Genomic DNA, 23,144 nt, shown 5'->3' on the forward strand with positions numbered 1-23,144 from the left:
TATCCTATTTCTCCGAAATCTTACACATTTAATGGTTTAGTGCACATTTTATTGTATATTTAGCTAGATATTTAAACCTATCATTTCAAAACATGATTGTCGTTAATCAGTTTTCTTTTTTTAAAACCAGAAAAATAATAGTTTCAAATTAAATAACAATAATGATTACCATCTTTAAAACTATTAGAATTTTAAGTCTACAATTTAGTGGCGATCGCAAACAAATTACCAGCTTTAGTCCCATTTAGATTCATAGCCTGGATACTATCATACACTACTCAATCACATAAAGCCAAAGTTCAGTCAAAACGTTATAAAATTAAGTCAGTTAAACTCAATGGATGTCAGTTTGTCCAGATAGAAGCATCAAACACTGAGAATTTACTTCTTGTGCTTTGTTGCAAATGAAAGCTACAACAGGTGCACTGCAGAGCTAACAAGACCACCTGCATAAGGGAATGGCTTTGCAAATGGTTACTAGAATATTGCTCTCTTTATCACTAACTGATTTTTCTCTAGTATCGCTTTTGCTAGTGTTCTTGATGGCACCTGCAGCCCGTCATGCCATCCCAAGATGTTCTGCTGTGTCTCCCTGCTCAGGAGATAGGCGGTTACTCAAGGAGAGCTGTGCAGGGCAGTAGAAAGCCATGAACCCAGCATCAGCACCAGTATCTGCTCCCGTAAAAGCCCTACAAAATGATTCCCTGGAAACTGCTCAGCTGCATGTTACTAAATGAACTGTCAGAAACACTAATATTGGTATTGATAGTCTTTTAAAAAGACATGTCATGGAAATGCAGTACACACCAAGCAGCAGTGTCTTTTCAGTGTTTATTGAGTTTCTGATCTATCAATGCCATCATATCAGACACTTCCATTATGGTAAGGCACAGGTTTGTTCAGAGAAAACACTGATCTTATGTACAGCAAATGTGTGGACGTGGTACATACAAACAACTCTTTCTTAGCCTGAATGACCAGCCAACAATTGGTCCAATAAAAAAAAAGACAACAACAAAAAAAAACAAAAAAAAAACAAAAACAAAACTGGTTTCATTCATTTCAAAGCCCTTTTTGTTAAACAAGATTCAAAAGATAAAGCCAACATTTTGCAATGCAATATGAAATGTAACGTCATACCAAAATCTTAAAAATAAAAATCATGAGGGGAAAAAAAAAAGAAAATAAATTTCAAAAACATGTCATTGAATACAGATTCAAGGTAATGCCTGGAAATGCCTGCAGAGTACTGACTTGACTAGCATCTTGTGAGCCGTGAACTAAAAGTTTACAATTACACTTTTACCTTGGTATGACGACAAGTCTTTCTTACAAAGTGGTAACAAAAAATAAAATGAATCCTGCTGCCCCTAAATCTAATAGTTAGTTCCTGTTGTGCATAATTTAAGATCATAATTGGTCACGTGATTGTCCAATAGAAATTTAGGTCCAACAAGAATTCCCTTGATAAAACCAGACAAAGCATTCAGCAGGAATATAATCTGCTTCAGTTTATAAAAAGATGGTAGTACAAACAGCCCTGCTGTTTGAAGCCGGAGGAACTGCCCATGCCTGAAATACTGCATACATCTCAGGTGTACAGGTGTAATAATAGTAATAATTATCCACTATGGTCCATTTCAGGGGGAATATTTAGTACAAATTTTGAAAATAAAAGGAAAAACAAAGAAACTAAGTACCAGCACTGACTTTAATCGGCACCACAGAAAAGAACTAAAAATTTTTAAAAAGTTCACAGATTATATTTTGCTGTTAACAGGTTGACTTTACACTACATAGTCCCTTCACAGGGTCATTATAAAAGCTATAGGTGGAACCAAATTGTAAATAAAAGCACTATATCTCACATTTTACTATTTTAATCAAATAAGGAAGGAAAAAAAGTGCAAAAAGACAGTAATGTGTGATCAAACTGAAACTACTGGAGTCTAAGATGATGTTCTTTTATGGTGTAAGAGGAAAGGCACCTTACGATTAACTATCACTGAATCTCGTCACATAATCAGACCCCTGTTAGCGTGTGGGATATCAGATACACAACTAGCGCGTGACAGAGCTCTATATACTGTTAATATACTATAATATACTGTTACATTTTTTTGCCTGCCTTCATGTAATGTTACAAAAGCCCTCTGAAAACCTTTGTTAACGTCACTACCCCCAATCCTTCCTGTTACTCTCCCTGTAAACTAATGACAGAGAGTTAAAAAAGAAAAACCTACATTTGGTCAGTTTCTGTAATTACAGCGGATCAGCTGTGTTTCACTTCAACTTCCAAATGTCCTTGGTCCAATTGAGAGAAAAAAAAAAGAAAAAAAAAAAATCAGTAGGTTGCTCTTAAAGAGTCACTAACCACAGTCCTGTATATAAAAAAAAAAAGTTTACTCTACAAAATTATTTTATGATCTTGTGAAGCTAAAATAAACAAAAAACAGAGGCTCAAAGACAGCAAACAACCGAAAGGAACAAAAGGGAAAGAATACAGCAAAGATTCAGGAGATACGAGGAGGAAGGCACAGATTTTCAGAGCTGAGGCTAGAAGTCAGAGGTAGAAGAGGTCACAGACAGCGAAAAAAAGGAGAAAAAAATGTTATGAAGGGAAGACGTGTGACGAAATGTCTATCTGTCCTTTGATCCAAGCTTCTCGATCAAGTCGTGCAGGGGAGCGAGCTCTCGCCGGTCAATGAGGTTGAACTCCTGTAAGAAAAAAGTTTTTAAAAATTACACATGTATTCCAGATTAGTTTCTAAGATATATTTTATAAGTTTAATTAAATGGTTCTCAGACCTCATGGATAGACACAATGTGAATGATTAATGTAAACATTATTTATCTATTTAGGAGAAAACTAGACAGGGAACCTTTAAGTTTACAGTGTAAAACTATAAAATAAAAGTGTAGCATTTACTAAAGCTCAAAAATAAAAATTTCTCTCCACAACCAACACAAGGCCTGTACTATGAACCAGGATTTGGGTCATTTCAGGGTTAACTTTGGTTTCTGTACTATGAGGATGGTTCACTTCTTACCAAGGTATCCTGGTCATTTACGCTGAAGAAATAACCTTATGTCCGAGATTAGGAATGGATTCATGGAAGATACCTCAGGCCTCCATGCTCAGATAGCAGGAGCATCTAAAGTTTTTTTTTTTTTTTTTAGTAACTTCTAAAGTCTATGTCTGTCCACGCTGAACGTCAGTCATAAAAGATAGATTTTAAGACACGACTGTATTCACTGACCCCCCAGCAGGTCTTTTCCCATCATACTGACTGCACATTCACACAGGACCTTAATACTGTACTGCTCTACTGTGCTTTTCCTATTACCGACACACATACGGCTGCTTTGTCTGCATTATAGTTTTATCTTCTGTAAATTCAACTGCTTTGGTGACAGTAGACCTAGGCATGTTTGTGATGGCTGCCAACACCACCCCTTTAACATGAGTGCTAGATTCATAAACCCTGGGTTAACAACCATATTCGTGTGACCGCTTATCCTGACTGCTAATGGAATCCTGCGTATGTCGACCTTTCTTTGCAGGCGATGGCCTCTTATTATTGTTGTTGAAGCAGTTAGAGCATCAGTACCTGCACTAAAACTGGCATTTAGCATCAAGCACGTGTGACGCAAGACACTTAAGTACATTATGTATAGTCTATGATAAAAAGACATCTTAACAGCACATAGTATTTACTGCCACACCCTATTAAGATGTGGTTTTATCTTGTTCTGCAACTGAGAGTAGCTCAGCTTATTCCTGTGTTTGAGCAATGTCAGCTATTGTGACAAGTGTGGTCTGTGAAGGTGTTTAAATATCAATTTCAATCTTTTTTTTTTCCTCAAAAGTGACTTTTTCCCCCCTGTTTGGCTCTTCACATTACTTTTTTTTTTTTTATGTGGACATTACCACATTTAAGGATCTTGAAGAGAACCGTGTGGACAAAAATAGCCGTGCAGGCACACGCAGCACACTGCTGAACAGAAATAAACCGGGAGGCCAAAGAAGTCGCCAATCAGTTTCACTTAAAAGTTAATGTGCAATGGACGCCAGAGAATTAGTGTGCACATGATCAAGATGAAAAGGATGAGAAGAGGGAGCTAACTTTCTAATTATGGCTTTCAGCAGAGTAATGACTACTATTTCTACATGGAGGTGTGTGTACATGCAAACATTTCAGGAGGATTTTAACTACATCTGTCTTCTCCACAAGAGTCTTGCAGCAAGATACTCATGTCAGGCGAATGTGCATGAGTCACATGTATTCTAATTTAACTGCTTACAGACTGAGGTAGCATTGCAAAAATATGTGGTATCAGTTATGGAAGTGGCTCAATGTAGATATATATTACAAGAAGTTGTCACTATCTTAAAAATGCTTTTATTCAAACCTGAGCCAAATGGAAACAGTTTCAGAAACATTATTAGTTCCCCCTCACAAAGATTACTCAAGTAAGAGAAAAAATGACTCGGGACTCTTTAGATCAGTATATATATAAATAACAGTCCAGGTATGAAAGGGGCTGTAGAACCACAAACCACCTACCTGAACAAAGAAAATGAAGTGCTTGAAGGAGGTGTTGAGGTGGGCCTCCTCCTGCAGCTGCATCACAGAGTCAAAATGCTGGTGGTAGATGTGAGCGTAAACCCTGAACAGGCGCTTCAGGATGGTTTTGGCCACAGACATGAAATTCTTGGGAAAGGGAACTCCTGTAGGGGAGAAGGGGTTGGAAAATGCTGATGTCAAGAGAAGAGAATGCGCTGCCTCAATGTCCACTATGAATTTCATCCTAAATCCAGAGGATTGCTGGACTTTTAGCTCATTTGCCTAGCTTAAAAAATGATGTTTTGATATAAAACTACAATGCTGATAGTTAAAGCGATACTTTTCCAGTTTAAAAGTGATAGTATCACATTCACAGACAGACTGGCAGCAAGAACTGTAACCTTCTCATGCGCTGTCTTCCAGTTTTAAAACCTCAGCTGTAGAAAATGAACAAAGAGAAAGCTTGTTTGTCTAAGGGGCTTCTTGGCATCAGTCTGCTCCTCAGCATGCAAGACACAGTTTAGCTGGACTGAAGTCATGTGACTGGCTTGGACCGCCAACACCATTATCCTGCTGCCCTTGGTTATCTTGTCTGTATGTTTAGGATTGCATTGCTTTAAATGCCAAGTGTGCAGCTAAAAAACTTATTTCTGCTCTTTGGTCTTTTTATCAAAAACACAGAAGACCAATAACACCATAATTATTCTCACAGGCTAAAAGTAAAGTCAAAGGAAACATCCCTCTATCTGTTAAACACAAACAAAAGCTTTAAGTTTTGTTAAAACTCACCGATCTTGGAGGGGAAAAGTGTCTCATCATCCAGCTGATCCTGCACCCAAGTCATCAAATAGTCAATGTACTTGGGTGCAGAGCATTTGATGGGCTTCTTAATATTGGTACCATCAGCCCAGTGATACTCATACCTTCAGAGAAAGAACAAAATCAGTAGTCATCTCTCAGATTACCACCTTGTTTCACTAGTTAAACTGGACTTGCTGAAGAAAAATGAGAGCTCTGCATATAACTGTGTATCTGTCAGGACAGTGGAACGTCATCTGGTAGCTGACAGGCCAAAAAAAGAACAGAAGAGGGAAATGCAGAAGTTTCGTAGTCTTGATGTCAACAGGAAATGAACCCCCCTCGTCTCTTCCTCCTGATTAGAGACTGAGCGCAGAAAGTCTTGGCAGGACAGAGGATAGGGGAAGAGTCTAACTAAACAGCTTCTACAGAGTCCACGAGCAAGATTGAATTCCCGTGTTCCTCATGTGACATTCAGATGACTGATTTGAAGCTGATTTAACTTAACCATAGCTGGACCAGGTCTCTTATGTAAAAGAAAGCTATTTTTATCTCAGTGACACTTCCTGGTAAAACAACGGCAAATAAATAGATAAAATTTAATTGTGGAGATGATAAAACACAGGAAGTGGACCCGCATGAAATGAGTCAGCTGAATTTTGCTTTATCTGACACACAGTGCAAAACAGATTTAGCTTTTTCCTTTTGTTGGTCTTTTTTTTTTGTTTGGGGGGGGGGGGATTAAATCCTCAACAAAAACATTATGTTTTGGTATCAAACACTAAAAAATGTTTCTCTCATAGCTCAATAATAACCCAAGTCTTAAAAGTCAAAAATCCACTTCTCTGAAATGTAAAAATATATAAATAATCTCAAGTACAGTCAAAGGTCAAAATAAGATGTAAATGAAATTTAAACTAAGGCAAAAAAATTTACCTTTACTCTGCCTCTGAGTTTTGCTGGCCGGTCTAAATTTCTATTGGCTTGTGAAAAAAAGTTTTAACGTTTTGTTTTTAATTGAATTAATTAATACAATCTAATGTTATCAAACTTTTTATTGTGTTTGTATTGCAGGTCTGTTTTTAGTCACAAATGTGGCTCACATTTCCATGGCAACACCTACGTGCTACAGTTAAATGAAGCACTGGAGCAAAGAATTTGTGTCGAGAATTTTTTATAATCAAATTACTTGACTAATCGCTGCAGCCCTAGTCTCGGTGTTGTTGTGTTGAATTGATCAATCTTACAGATAGCTCTTGACATTACCCATATACGCATGACAGTGGGCCATCGTGTACATCATTAACCACACAAATCGATAAAGCAACTAAACACCCGTGGTTTTCCTGCTGTGTCACAAAGTGACTTCAGTTAAATATGCCCTAGTGAAAATACTTGCTCTAAATTAAGAGCACAAACATGAGGAGGACAATGACTGGCGTTACCTTGGTCCTGCAGACATCACGGAGCAGCTCGTCTCGGTGCAGAACTCGGTGATGGTACCGTACAGCATGTTGATCTGGTTGAAGAAATCCACCGCTAATGGAAAGAGTAAATACTTATTTGTTTTATCCAGAATTTATGCATGTTATTATTATGAAGAAAGAACTGGGAGGGGGGGGTTTGCAACAAATTAGATTATAATATGTATTTTAGTATCATCTACACTCACAGTTTAATAGATTTAAAAGCACAAAATGCACATAAGCAATATATTTAAACATACCATATTTTATTAGAGATAATATATAAAACATGTAATTCTACAATCCCTGCTTAATGCAACAACCAATTATTTACCAGTTTGCCAGCTGTGTGCACTCTTCTATGACCCTACTACTCTTTTCACACCACAGGGTGGTGCAAATGTGCAGCACCTGTACAGAACTATTTTATTTATGATTCATACTAACACTGGGCACAGGTACAAACTTTAACTGGTTAGTTGGATACTGTGTGTGTACTAAGTCACTCACTATTCACTGCAATCCATTCATTGAGATCCTCTCCTTCTGGCAGCATGACAGCCTGTCTCAGGTTTCCGCTACCCAGCGTTGCCTCTGCATGTTTCAGCAGCTCATACTGGTGGGAGCCCTCTGGGATGTTCTTCTTCGGCTTGAAGGTCTTAGATGAGCGACTACCACTGGAAAGAAATCAAAGTGGATCTAAGAAATATTGTCTTCACGGTGGTCATGTGGCACAGGCCATATCTGTCTGCCCCCTGCGGGGTTAACGTCTGCCCTTCAAATGTTGACAATGTAATTTTTACATCTTAAATATCTGATATCTGATAAATATACTGTTAACTGGACATGTTGATCTGTCTGTGTCTGATCCCTGCATGGCTGACTTTCATGTGTTTTCCTTCCTCTTTTATTTTTTTCCTTTATAAGGTCTTTTGGGGTAAGACTGTCAAATCAAATGTGTAACAGGACAGGGAGCTGAACACAATAAAAACTGAACTTGTGATAGTGAACTATATAAACAAGAGACTTTTCTCTAAAGTGTTGTTTTTAAAAGGCTAATCTTAGAGCAGATCCTCTTCCTGGGCCTTGATCTAAACACAGGAGGACTCCTATTCATGTGTGCACTCAGCAGATGCAAGCTTGGTGGTGGACATCTATGAACTTCACGCTGAATCCAAACTCGTGATGGATGACCGCTGCAGCGTTTGCTATCAAACCAAAAACTTTGGTTTCCACAGCGTCAGAGCCGTGACTCAACCACATCATAGTGTATACCCACTGACAGGAAATACACCAGTGTCACGGTATTACTGTAAACAACGGAAACTTAATTAGCGGCGTTGCTTTACACTTTATAACAACCCAGCGAGATTAGACCTCCAAAGGTGTGGCTCATAACTAAAAATTGAATGTCTAGCATCGCTTAAGTCAATTAGAGAGTGACTATATGAGCTAAGCTGGCTAACCAAACGCGAGTTAGCGCTGCTCACCAGGCTAGCAAAGTTAGCACGTACTAACTCACTACTTTAAAAAGTTATAGTTCGCGAGTTGTGGCGAACTGTAAATCAACAGTTTCCCGATCATGTTACAATCATCAGTGGTAGCTCTGCGTAAGAAATGGGTGACTTTAACATAACTTAAAACTATACTAAGACTGGGATGGGTAGCTGACCTCTTTATGTAGCGGTGTCTTATTTTATCGCCGCTTACTTCCCTTGACTGAACTTCGCAGAAGCGCAGCTAACATTAACCGCAAGCTCCGGCTGTAACTCAACGAGCGCTTAAAAAAGCAAAAACTTTTTTTTTTACTTACAACAGGAAGCTCATCTTGGCGCAGGAATCGTTTAAGACCCTCGATTTGAACTCTTAAAGCTGGTTTAATAAACAAAAACGCGTTTTAGAAGTACACTGTGCGAGGCACTTGTCAGTGGTGCCTGCTAACAGCAATAGTGAAGGCTAACATGAACTGCACCCGCAGACCCTCTTCCTCTGTCTGCAGCAGCGCAACCGGTAGTCTGTCGCCCCCTTCAGGCTGCCTGTGGGTACTACTACGTACATATTCCAAGATCAAAAACTTTCTGTTAGAAAGCTGTTACTTTCTTATGTGTCATCCTGGAGCACTGTGACATACTGTGACACTGTAATACTGTGACATAGAACATTCCCCTTAAGTTCTATATCATTTTTTGATTGTTTAATATGAGGACCGTGAGACAGCAGTGAGTTGTGAGTTTGAAGACAAAGTTAGAGAGGTAGGGCTGAGAGGGTTTGGACATGGTGCAGAGAAGAGATAGTGGATATACTGGACAAAGGAAGGTGAATATGAAGCTGTCAGCCAGGAGAACAAGAGGAAGACCTCAGAGAAGGTTCATGGATGTAGCGAAGGAGGACATGCAGAGGACTGGTGTGACAGAGGTAGATCCTAGGGACAGGGTGAGACAGAGTCAGATTTCAAATCAAACAATGGATATGTGATCTAAGTGCAGACTGTCAGCTTAAATCTTTTCCATTTTCAGTCAAATAACAAGCTATTTCATGGTCAGGTGAGGCCTGTTCCCTCATTATAGCAAAACTAATTAAGCAGATAAAAGATCTGGAGTAAAAGGTATAAAGTCTTGGATTTGCATTTGGAACTCGCAATATGAGTCAAAAAAGACACATCAGTTCAGGTGAAGGCATCATTAGTCTGGAAACACAAACTTATCAGAGAGATATCAAAATATAAAATAAATAAATATATAAATGTATATATATAAAATAAATAAATAAATCTTTGGATATATGAAACAAGATGAACTTGTACCTGAAAGATGGAGAAGAGAAGAGAGAGACAGCATATGATCTGAAGCATACAACATTATCTGTCAGAGAACCTACCTATTCATTTATAGCCCACCCTGCATGTGCTCTCCAGATAAGGAACTACAGTATATCTCGGTACTCTCCAAGCTCTAAAGCTAGGCTGTTCGCTTGTGGTTACACCAAAGAGTGAGAACAAACAGTGGCAAACAGAGAACAGATCAGTGTGTTTCAAAAGGTTCAGTCAGGTATTAATTTTTTCCACAAAACCTCCAGCAGACACTGGGGTTAACTCCAAAAAATCTACTGCCTTAGAAATGTTTTTCCTTTAAGAGCCCACAGTTTGAAATAAACATGAGTACAGATAAGACCTACATTTAATCAAGTGCTTGACTAAAGTACAATTCTTGTTATGTGTACACAAGTGAGTACTTAAATGTATAAAAATCTGCTTTAATACATCCAATAGATAAATGTGCCATGTACGCCATTATATTTGTAGTTGTTTTTTGTTATGGTTTCAGAAAAAAAACGTTTTAAAGGATGTTAAAGCTGCCAATAGGGAATAAAGTAATTACAATGGCTCAACTTGACCAAGAAAGCCATGATAATCATTTAGTAATCTAATAATAACAATCCAGTTTCAGTGTTGGTTTTAGTTTTCTTATTATAATGTGGGCGTTAAGAGTTAGAAGCAAGATTTAGGAAGTTCAGAAAATGTATTACAATACAAACACAACGCTTCATTTGATAGACTCGATATTAATTTATGCCAAAGCCTCATTAAGCTGCAGTATCTCTGAGCATTGCAGGGTGTGACTTTGGCCTGCGGTGAAAACTGCAAAAAGTTCTGTGAAAATACAAAACAATTAAGTTAGTTTTGCAACTATATAATATTCTTAAGTTTTTTTTATGAATTAGCTTTTAAGTCAGTTGATTCAAATGTTTTTACCACACCTAGACTTGGTTTCAATGTTGTTTTAGTTAACTATGATGTTTGAACGTGGAAACTGTACGTGAAAAATACCTTTAAAGCTCTAAAAACGACAACAATTCTGACCTGGTACCGCTCATGAACTTCCACGCCTGTGCCACGCAGGGCTGCTGTAAAGGGGCAGGGCTCTGGTATCCGCAGCGGAGGGCTGGTGGTGACTGATAGCAGTGACGTAGGCAGCTTGCACGAGCGGGGGGAGGTGTTTAAAGCCGCTCTGCTCCTCTTCCTCCTTCCCAGCCTTTCGTAACCGGCGCTGTAGCTGTGTCTCGTCTTCTGTGAGCCGGTGAGAAATGGCAGCGCTCAGGACTCTCAGGAAACTGTGCCAGCACACACAGCACCAAGTCTGTAAACTGCACACGTCCGCCTCGAGGTGAGTCTCCTCCGCACATCTGCTGCGATCTGAGCGGCTTTAACGGTCATTTTACGACCTCTGAGGCGGCTCTGTTACCTCACTCGGTGGGAGTGTTTGCTTCTTTTTTGTTTGTTTTTTTCGTGTGCCCACTTGTTTGTAGGCTTTTGTGTACGCGGATGAGGTCGCTGGGTTTTATTCTGCCGGCTTTTATTGTTTTATTGCACTAAACGTCCTCAGTGGAACACATTTCGCAGCGCCCCCAGCGTCAAGCCGGTAATATTGCAGGTGTAGATGAGGTGGGGGGGGCTGGCTGATGAAATCTGTGTGAATGCTTGCACCCAGTGGCAGGCTTCAGGTGGAGTTCGAGATTTAGTTGTGCACACCTGGGGAAAAATGAAGACGCAGGGCAGATCTGATCACATGCTGCAGCAGCCAGTCAGCAAGTGTCTGCATGTGCAGGTATTTATTGGAAACGTGCTGAGTGCAGTATGACTACATGCAATTAACTAATCTTTCACACACACACACACACACACACACACACACACACACACACACACACACACACAAAAAACTACTCCTAAATCTCGTGGGTCCTGCACATGATCTGCGTGATTTATAAAGACACAAGGCTGATATTTTAGGGTGTGTGTGTGTGTGTGTGTGTGTGTGTGTGTGTGATTATCTTACATCACTGCTTGTGAAATTAGATCTGGTGGGATCACGTTACTTCAAGTTAATTTCATTTATATGCCAGGAAAATTTATGCAAACTCAGCTGCGAGAGGTACTAGTGCTGTGTTATCATGTGCAGAGTAAACGATTATGAACATGAGTGATTCAAACATTTGTAAAGAGAGATCTTTCCTCAGCCTGTCGGGGGATTTGAACTTCTATTAGCCCTGTAACCTCGACACATTGCGTCTGGGACCTGATACACTGGTCCCAGTGATTCTCCCCAAAACACTCAATCCTTTTCTCTGAGGATTTAATTACTTTGGACAGGATAAAAGTGACGGTTACATCACTGTTGATGGCTCATTACTCTTCAGTTATTAGCCCCTGCGCTCTGCTTGTCATTATATAACGGAGAACCATCTTTGACACTTGTGTAAAGAGGACAAAACGGTGCGGCGGCCGTCTGTACAGTCCTAAATACTGTACATGAGTTTTAACCATCGAATATCTCTGACCGTGCCTGATGGTTAGACGCTCAAAGAGCCTGACTTTCCTTGCTTGTTTCTACCAGTTTACTATACATATTGAAACATAAGTGGTAGTAAAGCATGTGGCCTAGTCTAATGTCTAATTTTAGAGGCTAGAACTGGTGCTTGGATTAAGGTTGAGATGAGTTTACATGAGTCCTAGTTGAAAGAATTTTGGCTTAGCTTTGGCGCCGCAGTGCTGTTATTTGTGCCATGTTGGCCAACGCTTTTCAATAAAGCTGTGTACAAATCTGTCAGGAATTAAACAATGAATCCCAGCATCTTGATGCCCAATAACTTGTCTTCTGACCACAATTGTCTCGCCAACTCCCAGGCAGGAGGCGGTGGTCATCTCAGGAAAGAAACTCGCACGGCAAATTAGGGATGAGGTCCGGGCCGACTTAGAGGAATGGGTCTCAACCGGCCACCGAAGACCCCATCTGAGTGTTATTCTCGTGGGAGACAACCCAGCCAGCCACTCCTACGTCCTGAACAAGACACGGGCTGCGGCTGATGTCGGTAGGTGTTTGGGGGGGGTTCTTTCTTTTTCCCCCTTTTTTTTTTTTTTTTTTTTTTAAAAGGCTGGGGTGCACATTCCTCATACGTGTGATTGGCAAAACTGCAAATGTTCGCCTGTGTGTTCGACCTCCCACAGGAATCTCAAGTGAGACGATTCTCAAGCACACGAACATCAGTGAGGAGGAGTTACTGGACTTGATCGATAAACTCAACACCGACCCCCGCGTGGACGGTCTACTGGTACAGCTGCCTTTGCCAGGTACAGAAAAACTGGGAAATCCTGCATTGGGAGTCGGGTTTGCGTACGTGTGCGTGGTGTCTAGAAATCCAGTATGACGGCTGAATGCAAGCTTTGGTGAACGTGTGTTTGCAGCGCCTACGTTGGAGCAGAAAACTGCCCACCTGCCTTCTGTCTCTTGCTTGGATTTTCTTTCATGCTGGAGGCAGAATTTGCTCTGAGAAACTGAATTTGACCTTATCACCGTGAGCAGAACGAGTTGATGAAGTTGTTTTGACTGTAACTCCCTTTTCTTTGGACAGAACACATCGATGAGCGTGCAGTTTGCAATGCAGTTTCCCCAACCAAGGATGTGGACGGTTTCCACGTGGTCAACGTGGGCCGCATGTGCCTGGATCAGTCCACCATGCTCCCTGCCACTCCCTGGGGTGTTTGGGAAATTATTAAACGCACAGGTAACTATAGTGACCACCTTCTTCCTCTCAGACTCTTCAACAGCATTTTAACCCTATCTAAAAGATTGCAAATTTTCTTATCTTCCAGGTATTCCTACTTTTGGGAAGAATGTCGTGGTTGCCGGACGCTCCAAGAACGTGGGCATGCCCATCGCCATGTTGCTGCACACAGACGGCCGTCACGAGAGGCCCGGAGGTAGGACAGGATGTGTGCGCGCATTGCTGGGTGATAAAACCAAAGCGTGTGCACCCCTAACGCCTCTGTTCTCTGTGGCAGGTGACGCTACAGTCACAATTTCTCACCGATACACTCCAAAGGATCAACTTCGCCAACACACTAAAATTGCTGACATCATTGTGGCTGCCGCAGGTTTGTTGGTTGGCTTGTTTGTTAATCTTTTTTGTCTTTTTGCTGTACTTCACTAACTGTACTCTTTGTGCGTGTGTGTGCACGTTACTGACCTTTCAGGGATTCCAAACCTCATCACTGCAGACATGATCAAAGAGGGAGCAGCTGTGATCGACGTCGGAATAAACAGAGTGCAGGACCCCGTCACTGGAAAGAGCCGACTGGTTGGGGATGTGGATTTTGAAGGTAAGGCTTGAGAGGGAGAACATATGTGAACACCTCAGTGCTCCACACAGGCATTTAAAATTGTGTTCCAATAAAACGTACTACAGGCAACCTTTTTCAACTCCCCTGCGCACGCTCTGTAACAGCTGTATCCTATTACAGTACCACACTCAAGTTCAGTGAGCTTTTTAAAGCGACCCACTCTTTCATAAATGTTTGTAAAAGCACACTGCATGGCTTTGTGCTTGATTTTTATACAGCTGTGGCAATGGGACTGAAAACGCCCAAATTCGAAGATTAAGCAGTGTGACCTGCTAGCTTTGTCGTTGTTCTGGAGCTAGATTAGTTTGTAATAGTTTCTAGAAAACATTATAATGATGTTTGTTGTTTTAATTAGATTTCTATATGTGACAATATGACACAAAATGTCAGATTTTTCCCATATTGAACACTTGCAATTCACATCCAAAAGTTAATACAACCAAGCTGGAGCTTCCTTTACATCCATGCAGATACATGCACAACTCTTTGAGTAATCCTGCTAGCAAAACGAACCAATGACGTCGCTTCCTTCATGGAGGAAAGGGAATAAATAAATGTTTGATAAACAAACATTTGGCACAGACTTATACTTTGCTTCTTGGAAGCTGAACGTGATCATGTTTCTGGAGCACATACTTGGCATCATGTTGCCTCATTACCCGTGTTATTTATAAAGTGACCTTTATGTTGTTTAAATTATATTTATACACACGATGATGGAAGGAGGACCTGATTTCTGGAAAGTTCCATTTGGTGTATAAGGTCTTAATCGTCATACTTTTCCTGTGCACTTTCAGGTGTGAGACAGAAGGCGGGATTCATCACCCCAGTGCCAGGAGGCGTTGGCCCGATGACTGTGGCGATGCTGATGAAAAACACTGTCAAAGCAGCCAAGAATGTCCTCCTGTGTCCCCCACAGAGGATCCGCATGGCTGTTGCGTCCTAATTGGATCAAGACCACATCCCAGCAACAGTGACACATTCCACCGACGAGCCCACTCTCCACCTTCCCAACACTACCGTTATTATTTATTTATTTTTTTTACTTGGAGCAACCTGCCATGCTCCCCTTGCACATGGACTGGAAAGATGATAGCCTTATGGATCTCTTTCTGCTGATGTCGTTAACCTTTCATGACTCCAGGTCCAGCCATAATTAGACTGTTACATTCACTGATGCAGCAGCATGTTTAATGTAACAGTGTTTTCAGTATTTATCATTTGCATTGTGCAAGGTTTTAAAGAATTTTCTGAGATTATGTTATTTATTGGTACATTGACACAGTGTTTGAACATGAGTGAAACCGGGTGGTGAGGATTAGCTTGCCGGGTGACTGAAGCCTTTCTGCTGTATGTCTTTCTATTAGTTTATCCTGATGTGCAAAGGGTGATAAGGGCTAATGTCATCAGGGGCAAGTATGTATATCCGTATACAAGCTTTAAAGATTCACAATTGCCTTTGAGAAATCTTTGAAATAAATATTACAAATGTCTCCTAATGATGTTTTTCTGTTACTTTTTAACCGCCAAGTAAATGATGTCCGTGTTTCCTGCACTTCTTTCTAGTTCTTTTCTTTTCCTGTTTTGCTGTAACTGGATGCACCTCTCGCCTCGAGGAATGATCTTGGAGTTGAAGAGCAGTAAAGTTTGAGTTCACTGAGTTTGGCGCTCTGTCTCAGATTTACTGAATATACAAAAACTAATTAAGACTGACTGAAATCAGAAGGGAGATCTGGGGGATTTGCGTATTCACTAAAATTAAATATGTGTTTTTACTTTGTTTCAAAATGTAGCTTAAAACAAAGGACAATGACCTCAGTCTTAATTAAAATTGACAGCATACACTCAGTGGACATTATTAGGTATACTTTCCTAGCAATGGGTTGGCCCCTCTTTTTACCTTCAGAACTGCATTAATTCTTTGTGGTCAGTTACATTTATGTACATTCATTTATATAAAGTGAATAAAAAAAAATGAATAAATAAAAAAAAAACTAGTAAAAAGAAGTGGATAGTTTGATAGTACTCATTACTTTTAATTTTCTGCTCTTGTGTTGAAGTTTGTGTCCCAGTTGCAGGGAGTTTGTTTATTTGAATAAAATTTTCAAGGAAATACTTCGTCCTGTACTTTCATTAGAGTGAAGATTTATAATTTGGGTGAGCCCCAGGGGATTTTTTTTTTTGGTTGTTAAGTGGGCTGTAGCAGTCTGGTATTTGGAAATGAACCAAAACAGACTGGAATTATTTAATTAATAAATATCTCAAATTAAATAAGATAATAATAACGGAATGTATTTAATAAAGATGTGTTTAAAGATGACGACACTTTGGTGTATTAGTTTGAGATGTGTAGATGACAGTGAGTCTATTACCTTGCAAAGTGTTTCATAATAAAACACTGCAACTATAATAATTGTTAATTTATTTCGATCATGTAAACAATATACAGGTACATTTAGCATTAATAATAATAATAATAATAATAATAATAATAATGAAGTGGGAACTAGGTTCCTCAATCCGAGAAGGCGACGGAAGGAATTTGACGTGCACACTTCCGTGTTTGTCGTTCAGTACGGTCTGTAAACAGTTGTTCTGTGAGCCATGGACCGCAGCAGACCATCCGACAGAGCTAGCAGAGAGAAAAAACACGAGAAGAAGAAACGGAGACGATCCTCGTCCTCCTCTTCCTCCTCTCCATCATCTTCGTCTTCCTCCTCCAACAGCAGGAGTCGGAGCAGAAAGAAGACGTTGCACAGGAGCAAAGGTTGGAAAATGAAATGCTAGCATTCACAGGAAAATCAACCTCATCATTGGGTTATATTCTCTGTTTCTCCCCCAGATGAGAAAACACAAAAGAAGCGCAGAAGGCACTCGTCTTCTTCTTCCTCATCTTCCTCATCCACCCCTTCCTCCTCATCGTCGTCATCCTCGTCAAGCGATGAGAAGAAGAAGAGCGAAGCCAAGAAGAAGAAAAAGAAAAAGCAGCAGCTGAAGAAGAAGAAGGCGAAACTGAAGAAGCAGATCAAGAAGGAGAAGAAGAAGTTGAAGAAAAAGGAGAAGAAGATGAAGAAGAAGGCAGAGATAAAGCAGAGCCCAGCAGAGAAACCTCCATCCTACCTGGAGGTGTGGCAAACTGAGGAGGGGGCCGTGGAGCTCGGGCCTGGTAGGACATCACACACAACCCCACACTTCACTTCAGTGGATCAGCTGGTCACGCAAAGTCTGACACAACAAAATAACGGTGTTTTTTATATTTGATAAATCAAGAGTGGGATTTGTTTCGCAGCTTGTGAAACATAAGGACTTATTAGGACACATTACTTCCTAGTCTAAGAAGTAGTGCACTGCAGAGCAGGATAATGCTGGCAGGCCACAAAGCTGCGGGAATGAGTTGTTGAAGCTGGGTTTAGAAGAGAGGTGATGAGCAGCACCATGACCTCATTCAGAGAAAGAGCACTACAGATGTGATGTTTGCTTTGAGAGTGTCAATGGAGACGTTTAAAGGAGGTCAGAAGGAGCTGCACTCTTTCTTTATAGATCTAAATAAAGCATTTGATGGGGAGCATGAATGAGGACACCAGCGGTAGGAGTTGCAGATGGGTTCAAGGTGGAGCGAGATTACATTGGCTCTGAACCCTTCTTGTTTATAGTGGTGATGTTAACAGACGACATTGAGATCCCGTTTTTGAAGATCTTTGATTTGTAGAAAGATTGATTTTTTTTTTTTTTAATAATTTGACCATCACAAGTTGATTTCACAAACTGACTTGTTGGTACAGCGGCATTCTGTTACAGCACCACACTCAGGCTCTTTAGAATGACCCTTCTTTCACAAATGCTTGTAAAGAGACTGCATAGGTAGGCGTTTCTGGCACTGAAAGCACCTGGGTTTAAATTAAGAGCTGTGGCCGAATGTGTATTTCCTTTTTAGTTAACTAAAAATGTTTTTGTTTTTTTTTCACATCTAGTTCATTCTGATGGTCTTGGTAAATCAAATCCCAATCAGTCTACTTGTCACTTGCATTTGTTGCCAGCCTAAATTTTAGACTAAAAGTCACTTTTCAACCATACATTCATTCAGCATTTACTTTGTAAACTTTAAGCACTTTATCTACCTCACACATATGTTAGAATCACCATGCGTGTTTTAGGACTGTGTGAGGAAGCTCAAGTTCCTGGAGGAAAGCGCCTTTACCTTTATTAACTCAAAGTATATGTAGTACCATCAATTCTGATATTCATTCTGATATCGTTATCTGGTTATTTCCCTCCTCTCTTTTTTCCAAAAATGAATCTGGTGAATTTTTGCCTCTCCAGTCATGACAGATGAGCAGAAGGCCCGTCTCTCCACTAAGAGGCCCCTCACCAAAGAGGAGTACGAAGCCAGGCAGAGCGTGATCCGCAGGGTGGTGGACCCTGAAACAGGGAGGACAAGGTAAGCAGGGGAAAGCGTGCCACAAGAGTGGGAGTTTGGAGGAAGAATTCACCCACCCTGGTTAAACTGGTGATCTTTTTCCCCTCTGCTGTCTTACAGACTGGTGAGAGGAGAGGGGGAGATCATAGAGGAGATAGTCAGCCGGGAGAAACAAAAAGACATCAACAAGGTATGACAGAAACCTTTCAGCTGTAATTGCAGTAATGTGCCGTTATAACTGTTAACAGCTAGACTTTATTCATCTCACAGCAAGCTACGAAGGGAGACGGGGATGCCTTCCAGAGAAAACTGGGCATCAACAGGTAGAAGATGATGTCTCCTTCAGCTTCATCAGCCTGAGAGCACCTTCACTAAACAGCTCTGCAGAAAGCAACTCGTCAGTGTACTGAAATGCACTTCATATCAAATAATAGTGATAGCAAAATAATACTGTGATGCTCTCCTGAGGTACACACGGTAGAAGTCATAGTGAGCTGCTTGTAATGGCTGTCAGATGTAATCGAGTAGATAGAAAGTAGTGCCTACATAAAACTGCTGACAACAAGGATCTTACTGGGATTCTGTTATAGTAGATTTTTGATTTCAACAAAAGACATTGCTACTGATTTTCTGTAACACTGAGCTTCATAGAAAAGTTTCATTTAATTTAATTATTGTGCAAAATCTTTGCTTTAAGTAATGATTAATCCCAGATAAGCGTCCAGTTCAGCTGTCTGATATCACCTTCTCACACCACCTCATGGTTGTCTTACATTTGTATCTCAATTTTTTTTTTTTTTTTTTTTTAATTTCTCTAAATAAATCTCCATTTCTTTGTGAAAGTAAAGTCTGACTTCAGTTCCTGCTCTCATAAAAAACAACAACAAAAAAAAAAACAACATCCTCGTTTCAACTCAGTGGGGAAGAAAAAAAAAGCCCAAATGCCTTAGTTGTTCTTTATATGTTCTTTATACACTGTACATAAAAACACAAGGGAATGGGTAAAATGTAGTTATCCAAAACCTACAAGATACACACCCTGTACAGGTAAAATATTTTCCAAGCATGATATTGTGGTGCAGATATACAGCCTTTGAACGATAACTGTTGGAGGCGGAGCTGGAGACAGCGATGGGATTGCCTAATGTTGGTGAATTATGTCCCACTCTCTTCTTCTTCATAAATTTCCTTTAAAAAAGTCAAACAAACCAAAGTCCTGTTTAGAAAATATGGCCTCCATCTTTTCCCACAAAGTAACACGAACAACGTCCTTCAACGTGAAGTCTGTTCGGGGCGTGATCGGTGTACGTTCTCGCCGCACAATGGTCAATGTAAGGCAGTAAAACGGGAAATGTAAGGCCTCTGGTAATGTGTGTGTTGGTAGCAGAATCAAAGCGATCGTCTGCCCAGAGGTGGCAAAAACTGCACGGATCGCTTCTCTGGATTTTTAATATCCAGGCGTTTCAGATCAGGGAGCATGGTTCAGTAGCTGAAAATGTTAGATGACTGCATGTTTTCCAGGACTGACTGTCCTTTTTTTGTTTTCAAGTTACAATAAATGTACAAAGAGCTATTCTTCAACAAGCAGCTTTTTTCCTGTTCCTTTTCTTTTTTGTTTTGTTTTTTAAAGAGTTATGGCTTTAAGCCGATTCTTGTCAAGGTCAAAATGCAGAGGGACAGAAGTACAGCATGAGTCACACTCTCCTCAACCAGCTGACAAAAATATAAAATAAAATCATTGCTGATTAAAGAGGTTACAGGTGCCTTTGATCTAGGATGTCTTACGTCGTCTATTGAAAATGTGAAGTGGATGAAATGTTTAGAAACACATCTCAGCACAATACAATTCAACTGCATCACAAAGTGAAGCCTCTAAAAGGACCGCTAATTTTAAAATGACACCTCTGAAGAGGGCCAACGCAAACTGAAGGTTACATCATCTGTAAACGTGCTGTTCATTGCACTTATGTAAACCATTTGTTTTGTTACCAGGCTGACTGTTTTATAAATATTAAGTGTGTCTGTCTAGATGCCCATATATTAAAATGGAAACATCACAACAAAACAGCGTGTCTCTCTGCAGGAGAAAACCCGACAGCCAAAATTAGGGCAGTGCCGTTTTAAGGTGAGTTACCCTCTGCAATTTGACGTCTGTAGACCATGTGCCTGTTCACCTGATTGTCAATGCACTGTGACGTGTTTCCTCAACAGTCTGTAAGATCTGGTGGTGCTACTCGGGAATATTGCACGTTTCCCCCTCGTGTCTGAGCCCATATTGGTCCACTGCTGTCAGCTCTGTCTGTACATGATTACTAGAGGTACAAATAAATGTTATTTAAATGAATAAATCACAACTTTGTTTTTAAACCAGCTTTAGAAAATAAATGGCCAACGGTATTAAAGCAAAATCTTAGCTCTGTGTTCCTACTTTCAACAGCGTATTGTACAGGATTTACAATTTGCACATTTCTTTTCCTAAAGGCGCAGCAACACAGAGAAAGAGACCTTAACCTAAGGAGGATTATTTATGAGAACATTCAACACCTCATTTTACAGCTTGGGGATAAACAAGAGAGAGACAAGCCATATCCTGAACCCCCCCAAAAAAAGTTAATAACAAAAACAAAAAATATTTTGACACAAGTTCTGTTGATACAACTCTGGTGATCTGAGAGATAAAATAACAGAAATACAACACTGTGCCAGGCAAAGACCTCTGAGGTTTGGTTGCTGCAACTGAAGTTTGAAGGAAAGAGGGGGAAAAAAAACAACACATCATAGATAAAGTAATCTTAAAACACATTTTGTTCACGAAAAAAATCCATACATTTTAAAATTTCTATAGTCTTAAATAACAACAAGTATCATCAATCAATAAAGTATATCCTGAATGAGACGGTGTTTACCCCCAGAGTAAAGAAGACACTTGAAACTGATCTTCAGTGGACCAGATACCAGATCTGCACTGTAATGTAACAATTATGTACAAGCCTTGTTAAGGCATTCAACTACATACTTACACAAACTAACCCATTTATTATGTTTCTGTTTTTACACAGGAGAGCCCTCCTTTTCTCTGCATCCACAGACGGCTTATCCTTCAGCACTGCTTCACTTTGGCACTTTCCCTTACAGTACTGCTTTTCCCTATAGCAGAGCTGCACGCTACTCATTCAGGAGGGTACGGCAGCGATGGCATAAAGTGAAGTGTGAGATGCAATAAAACCCAAGAACAGTTTCAGCTGCAGCCACAGTTAAAGGGTAATTACGCGCTTTGCTTCGTGTTGCGTTACATGATTCTTCGTGTCTAAGGGGCGACCAGAAAACAAGCAGAACGGGAGTGTAAAGATGTTAACCCTCTCAGGCTCAAATTAAGATTTTGTTGCTAATGCACAAAAGAACACCTGCAGTGGTACTTCTGAGTAAAAAACCCTCATAAAATATGTATGTGGGGTAATCAGGTTGTTAGCTTTTAACTGTTGCAAATCTGCAACGCCTGCCTTGAGAGGGTTAAATCTGTTCGGTGTTCCTTAAAAAAAAGAAATCTAACAAAAATTAATTTTGGCTTCTCGATTGTTTCCGTGTGTACACTAAATTGACGAATCAGCTTCACCTGATTCTCAGCTCCGCTCTCTGACTGGAACGTACCTGATCATCGCGTTAAAAAGGACGCAGCTTTAAAACTGCTATAAACAAAGTTCGTCTCTGTAGTCGTTGTTGTGCTTGCATTGGTCACGTTAGTTGGTTACAGCTGCTACTGTAACAACTCTGTGTTGTTTGCATGGGGCGTGCTTGTGTGTGTGTGTGTGTGTGTGTGTGTGTGTGTGTGTGTGTGTGTGTGTGTGTGTGTGTGTGTAAGTAACTGTCTCCATGTGCTGAAGGAGCAAAACTGACCTTGTATTCAAGACTAATAAATATTTACTAAACAGTACAAACAGCCTGGATCCCTACAATATTAGCTTTATTTGGTTGTGTGCACTTTCCCGCCTTGGGGCAACACTTCTTGAAATGTTGGTCTGTGTTATCATGAATGTTGCCTCATGCTCTGCCCATAAATATCTGTGCTGAATGTGACTGGTGTTAGTTTTTATAAAGAGTGATTTATAGCACCTGATTTTTTTTCCTTATGGTATTTTACCTATCTGGTGCAAGAAGCCAACTGCTTTCCACTGTTTGCGTTTATATTCACGTCACTTTGCGTCTCTTCCTCAGCACTGCATTTGTAAGTCACTCTCCCGAACCCTGCATCGTGTCTCCAGTCTCATTTTGAGCTGAAAACTCCTGGCTCCAGCTTGGTGCTGCTGCTGCGGCCCCAGCAGCTGGCCGTGATGCTCATGCTGCGCTGGGCCCCTCCCTGGCCGTGGCTGTGAGCGCGCTCCAGCCGCTCCCGCTCCAGCCGCTCGCTGTCTGATTGGCTCTGCGTGCGCTCCGGCCTGTTGTGGATGCTGCCCGTCGGAGAGCTGGGGGCTGGCTGAGAGGAGATGGTGCGTAACAGATGGTTCCTCTTCCTCAAGAAGTCACTGTTTGCTCCCAAGCCAAAGCTGCCTTTGCGTAGCACCATGCGTGCACTGGTGGTCTTGGCTGGCCGAGAGCGATGGTTGTACTCCAGCTGGGACAGATGAGCTGCGTATCCCTCTGTGATGAACTGTTGAAGGATCAGAGAAACAACTGTCAACTAAAAAGCAACACATTTTGCGGTGACTTGAGCTTTTACTTTA

At 40.6% G+C, this 23,144-nt stretch overlaps 4 protein-coding genes across 18 annotated transcripts in view; 2 read left to right on the forward strand and 2 right to left on the reverse strand.

Annotated features, from left to right (window-relative positions):
* Window positions 1–817: 817 nt before the first annotated feature.
* mob1a (MOB kinase activator 1A) lies at window positions 818–10,816 on the reverse strand. Of its 7 annotated transcripts, none has more exons than XM_012917311.5 (8): window positions 10,692–10,816; window positions 9,636–9,674; window positions 9,189–9,254; window positions 7,343–7,509; window positions 6,812–6,905; window positions 5,358–5,491; window positions 4,569–4,732; window positions 818–2,718 (listed from the first exon to the last, which is right to left on the reverse strand). In XM_012917311.5, exons 1-8 carry the CDS (start codon window positions 10,703–10,705, stop codon window positions 2,641–2,643), a joined length of 756 nt encoding a protein of 251 aa, XP_012772765.1. In that variant the 5' UTR covers window positions 10,706–10,816; the 3' UTR covers window positions 818–2,640. The 7 variants fall into 7 exon arrangements, with proteins under 7 accessions (XP_012772765.1, XP_012772768.1, XP_012772766.1 ...); XM_012917314.3 differs by lacking the exon at window positions 9,636–9,674 and adding an exon at window positions 9,710–10,481 and having other exon boundaries at window positions 10,692–10,791; XM_012917312.5 differs by lacking the exon at window positions 9,636–9,674 and having other exon boundaries at window positions 10,692–10,793.
* Window positions 10,817–10,843: 27 nt separating this feature from the next.
* On the forward strand, window positions 10,844–15,508 carry mthfd2 (methylenetetrahydrofolate dehydrogenase (NADP+ dependent) 2, methenyltetrahydrofolate cyclohydrolase). Its single transcript, XM_004544647.6, has 8 exons — window positions 10,844–10,995; window positions 12,516–12,700; window positions 12,837–12,959; window positions 13,241–13,393; window positions 13,482–13,589; window positions 13,671–13,763; window positions 13,863–13,988; window positions 14,807–15,508. Exons 1-8 carry the CDS (start codon window positions 10,916–10,918, stop codon window positions 14,953–14,955), a joined length of 1,017 nt encoding a protein of 338 aa, XP_004544704.2. The 5' UTR covers window positions 10,844–10,915; the 3' UTR covers window positions 14,956–15,508.
* Window positions 15,509–16,547: 1,039 nt separating this feature from the next.
* Window positions 16,548–20,102, forward strand: arl6ip4 (ADP-ribosylation factor-like 6 interacting protein 4). The gene is made up of 5 exons (XM_012917277.4): window positions 16,548–16,776; window positions 16,852–17,175; window positions 18,330–18,447; window positions 18,547–18,616; window positions 18,697–20,102. Exons 1-5 carry the CDS (start codon window positions 16,614–16,616, stop codon window positions 18,751–18,753), a joined length of 732 nt encoding a protein of 243 aa, XP_012772731.1. The 5' UTR covers window positions 16,548–16,613; the 3' UTR covers window positions 18,754–20,102.
* Window positions 19,377–23,144, reverse strand: part of LOC101483632 (membrane-associated phosphatidylinositol transfer protein 2) — a 44,610-nt gene continuing 40,842 nt past the window's right edge. For all 9 annotated transcript variants that reach the window (XM_004544657.6, XM_004544660.5, XM_004544664.5 and 6 more), the window contains one exon: window positions 19,377–23,071. In XM_004544657.6, coding sequence (XP_004544714.2) covers window positions 22,688–23,071 — 384 coding nt within the window. In that variant the 3' untranslated portion in view covers window positions 19,377–22,687. The remainder of the gene's footprint in view (window positions 23,072–23,144) is intronic.

The sequence above is a fragment of the Maylandia zebra genome, linkage group LG12 (genome assembly GCF_041146795.1).
Source record: "Maylandia zebra isolate NMK-2024a linkage group LG12, Mzebra_GT3a, whole genome shotgun sequence".
Classification (NCBI taxonomy): Eukaryota; Metazoa; Chordata; class Actinopteri; order Cichliformes; family Cichlidae; genus Maylandia; species Maylandia zebra.

What these genes read in the sequence shown, in the direction of transcription:
- mob1a (XM_012917311.5), bottom strand. An exon ending in TTCTCTTCTCCATCTTTCAG is followed by an intron (nt 9,255 to 9,635) that starts GTACAAGTTCAT and finishes CCCTGTCCCTAG; the next exon opens with GATCTACCTCTGTCACACCA. An exon ending in ACTTTTCCCCTCCAAGATCG is followed by an intron (nt 4,733 to 5,357) that starts GTGAGTTTTAAC and finishes TCTCCCCTACAG; the next exon opens with GAGTTCCCTTTCCCAAGAAT.
- mthfd2 (XM_004544647.6), top strand. Translation starts at nt 10,916, where the DNA reads ATGGCAGCGCTCAGGACTCTCAGGAAACTGTGCCAGCACACACAGCAC. An exon ending in GGTACAGCTGCCTTTGCCAG is followed by an intron (nt 12,960 to 13,240) that starts GTACAGAAAAAC and finishes TTCTTTGGACAG; the next exon opens with AACACATCGATGAGCGTGCA. An exon ending in TGGGGATGTGGATTTTGAAG is followed by an intron (nt 13,989 to 14,806) that starts GTAAGGCTTGAG and finishes GTGCACTTTCAG; the next exon opens with GTGTGAGACAGAAGGCGGGA.
- arl6ip4 (XM_012917277.4), top strand. Translation starts at nt 16,614, where the DNA reads ATGGACCGCAGCAGACCATCCGACAGAGCTAGCAGAGAGAAAAAACAC. An exon ending in CCTGAAACAGGGAGGACAAG is followed by an intron (nt 18,448 to 18,546) that starts GTAAGCAGGGGA and finishes GCTGTCTTACAG; the next exon opens with ACTGGTGAGAGGAGAGGGGG. An exon ending in AACAAAAAGACATCAACAAG is followed by an intron (nt 18,617 to 18,696) that starts GTATGACAGAAA and finishes TTCATCTCACAG; the next exon opens with CAAGCTACGAAGGGAGACGG.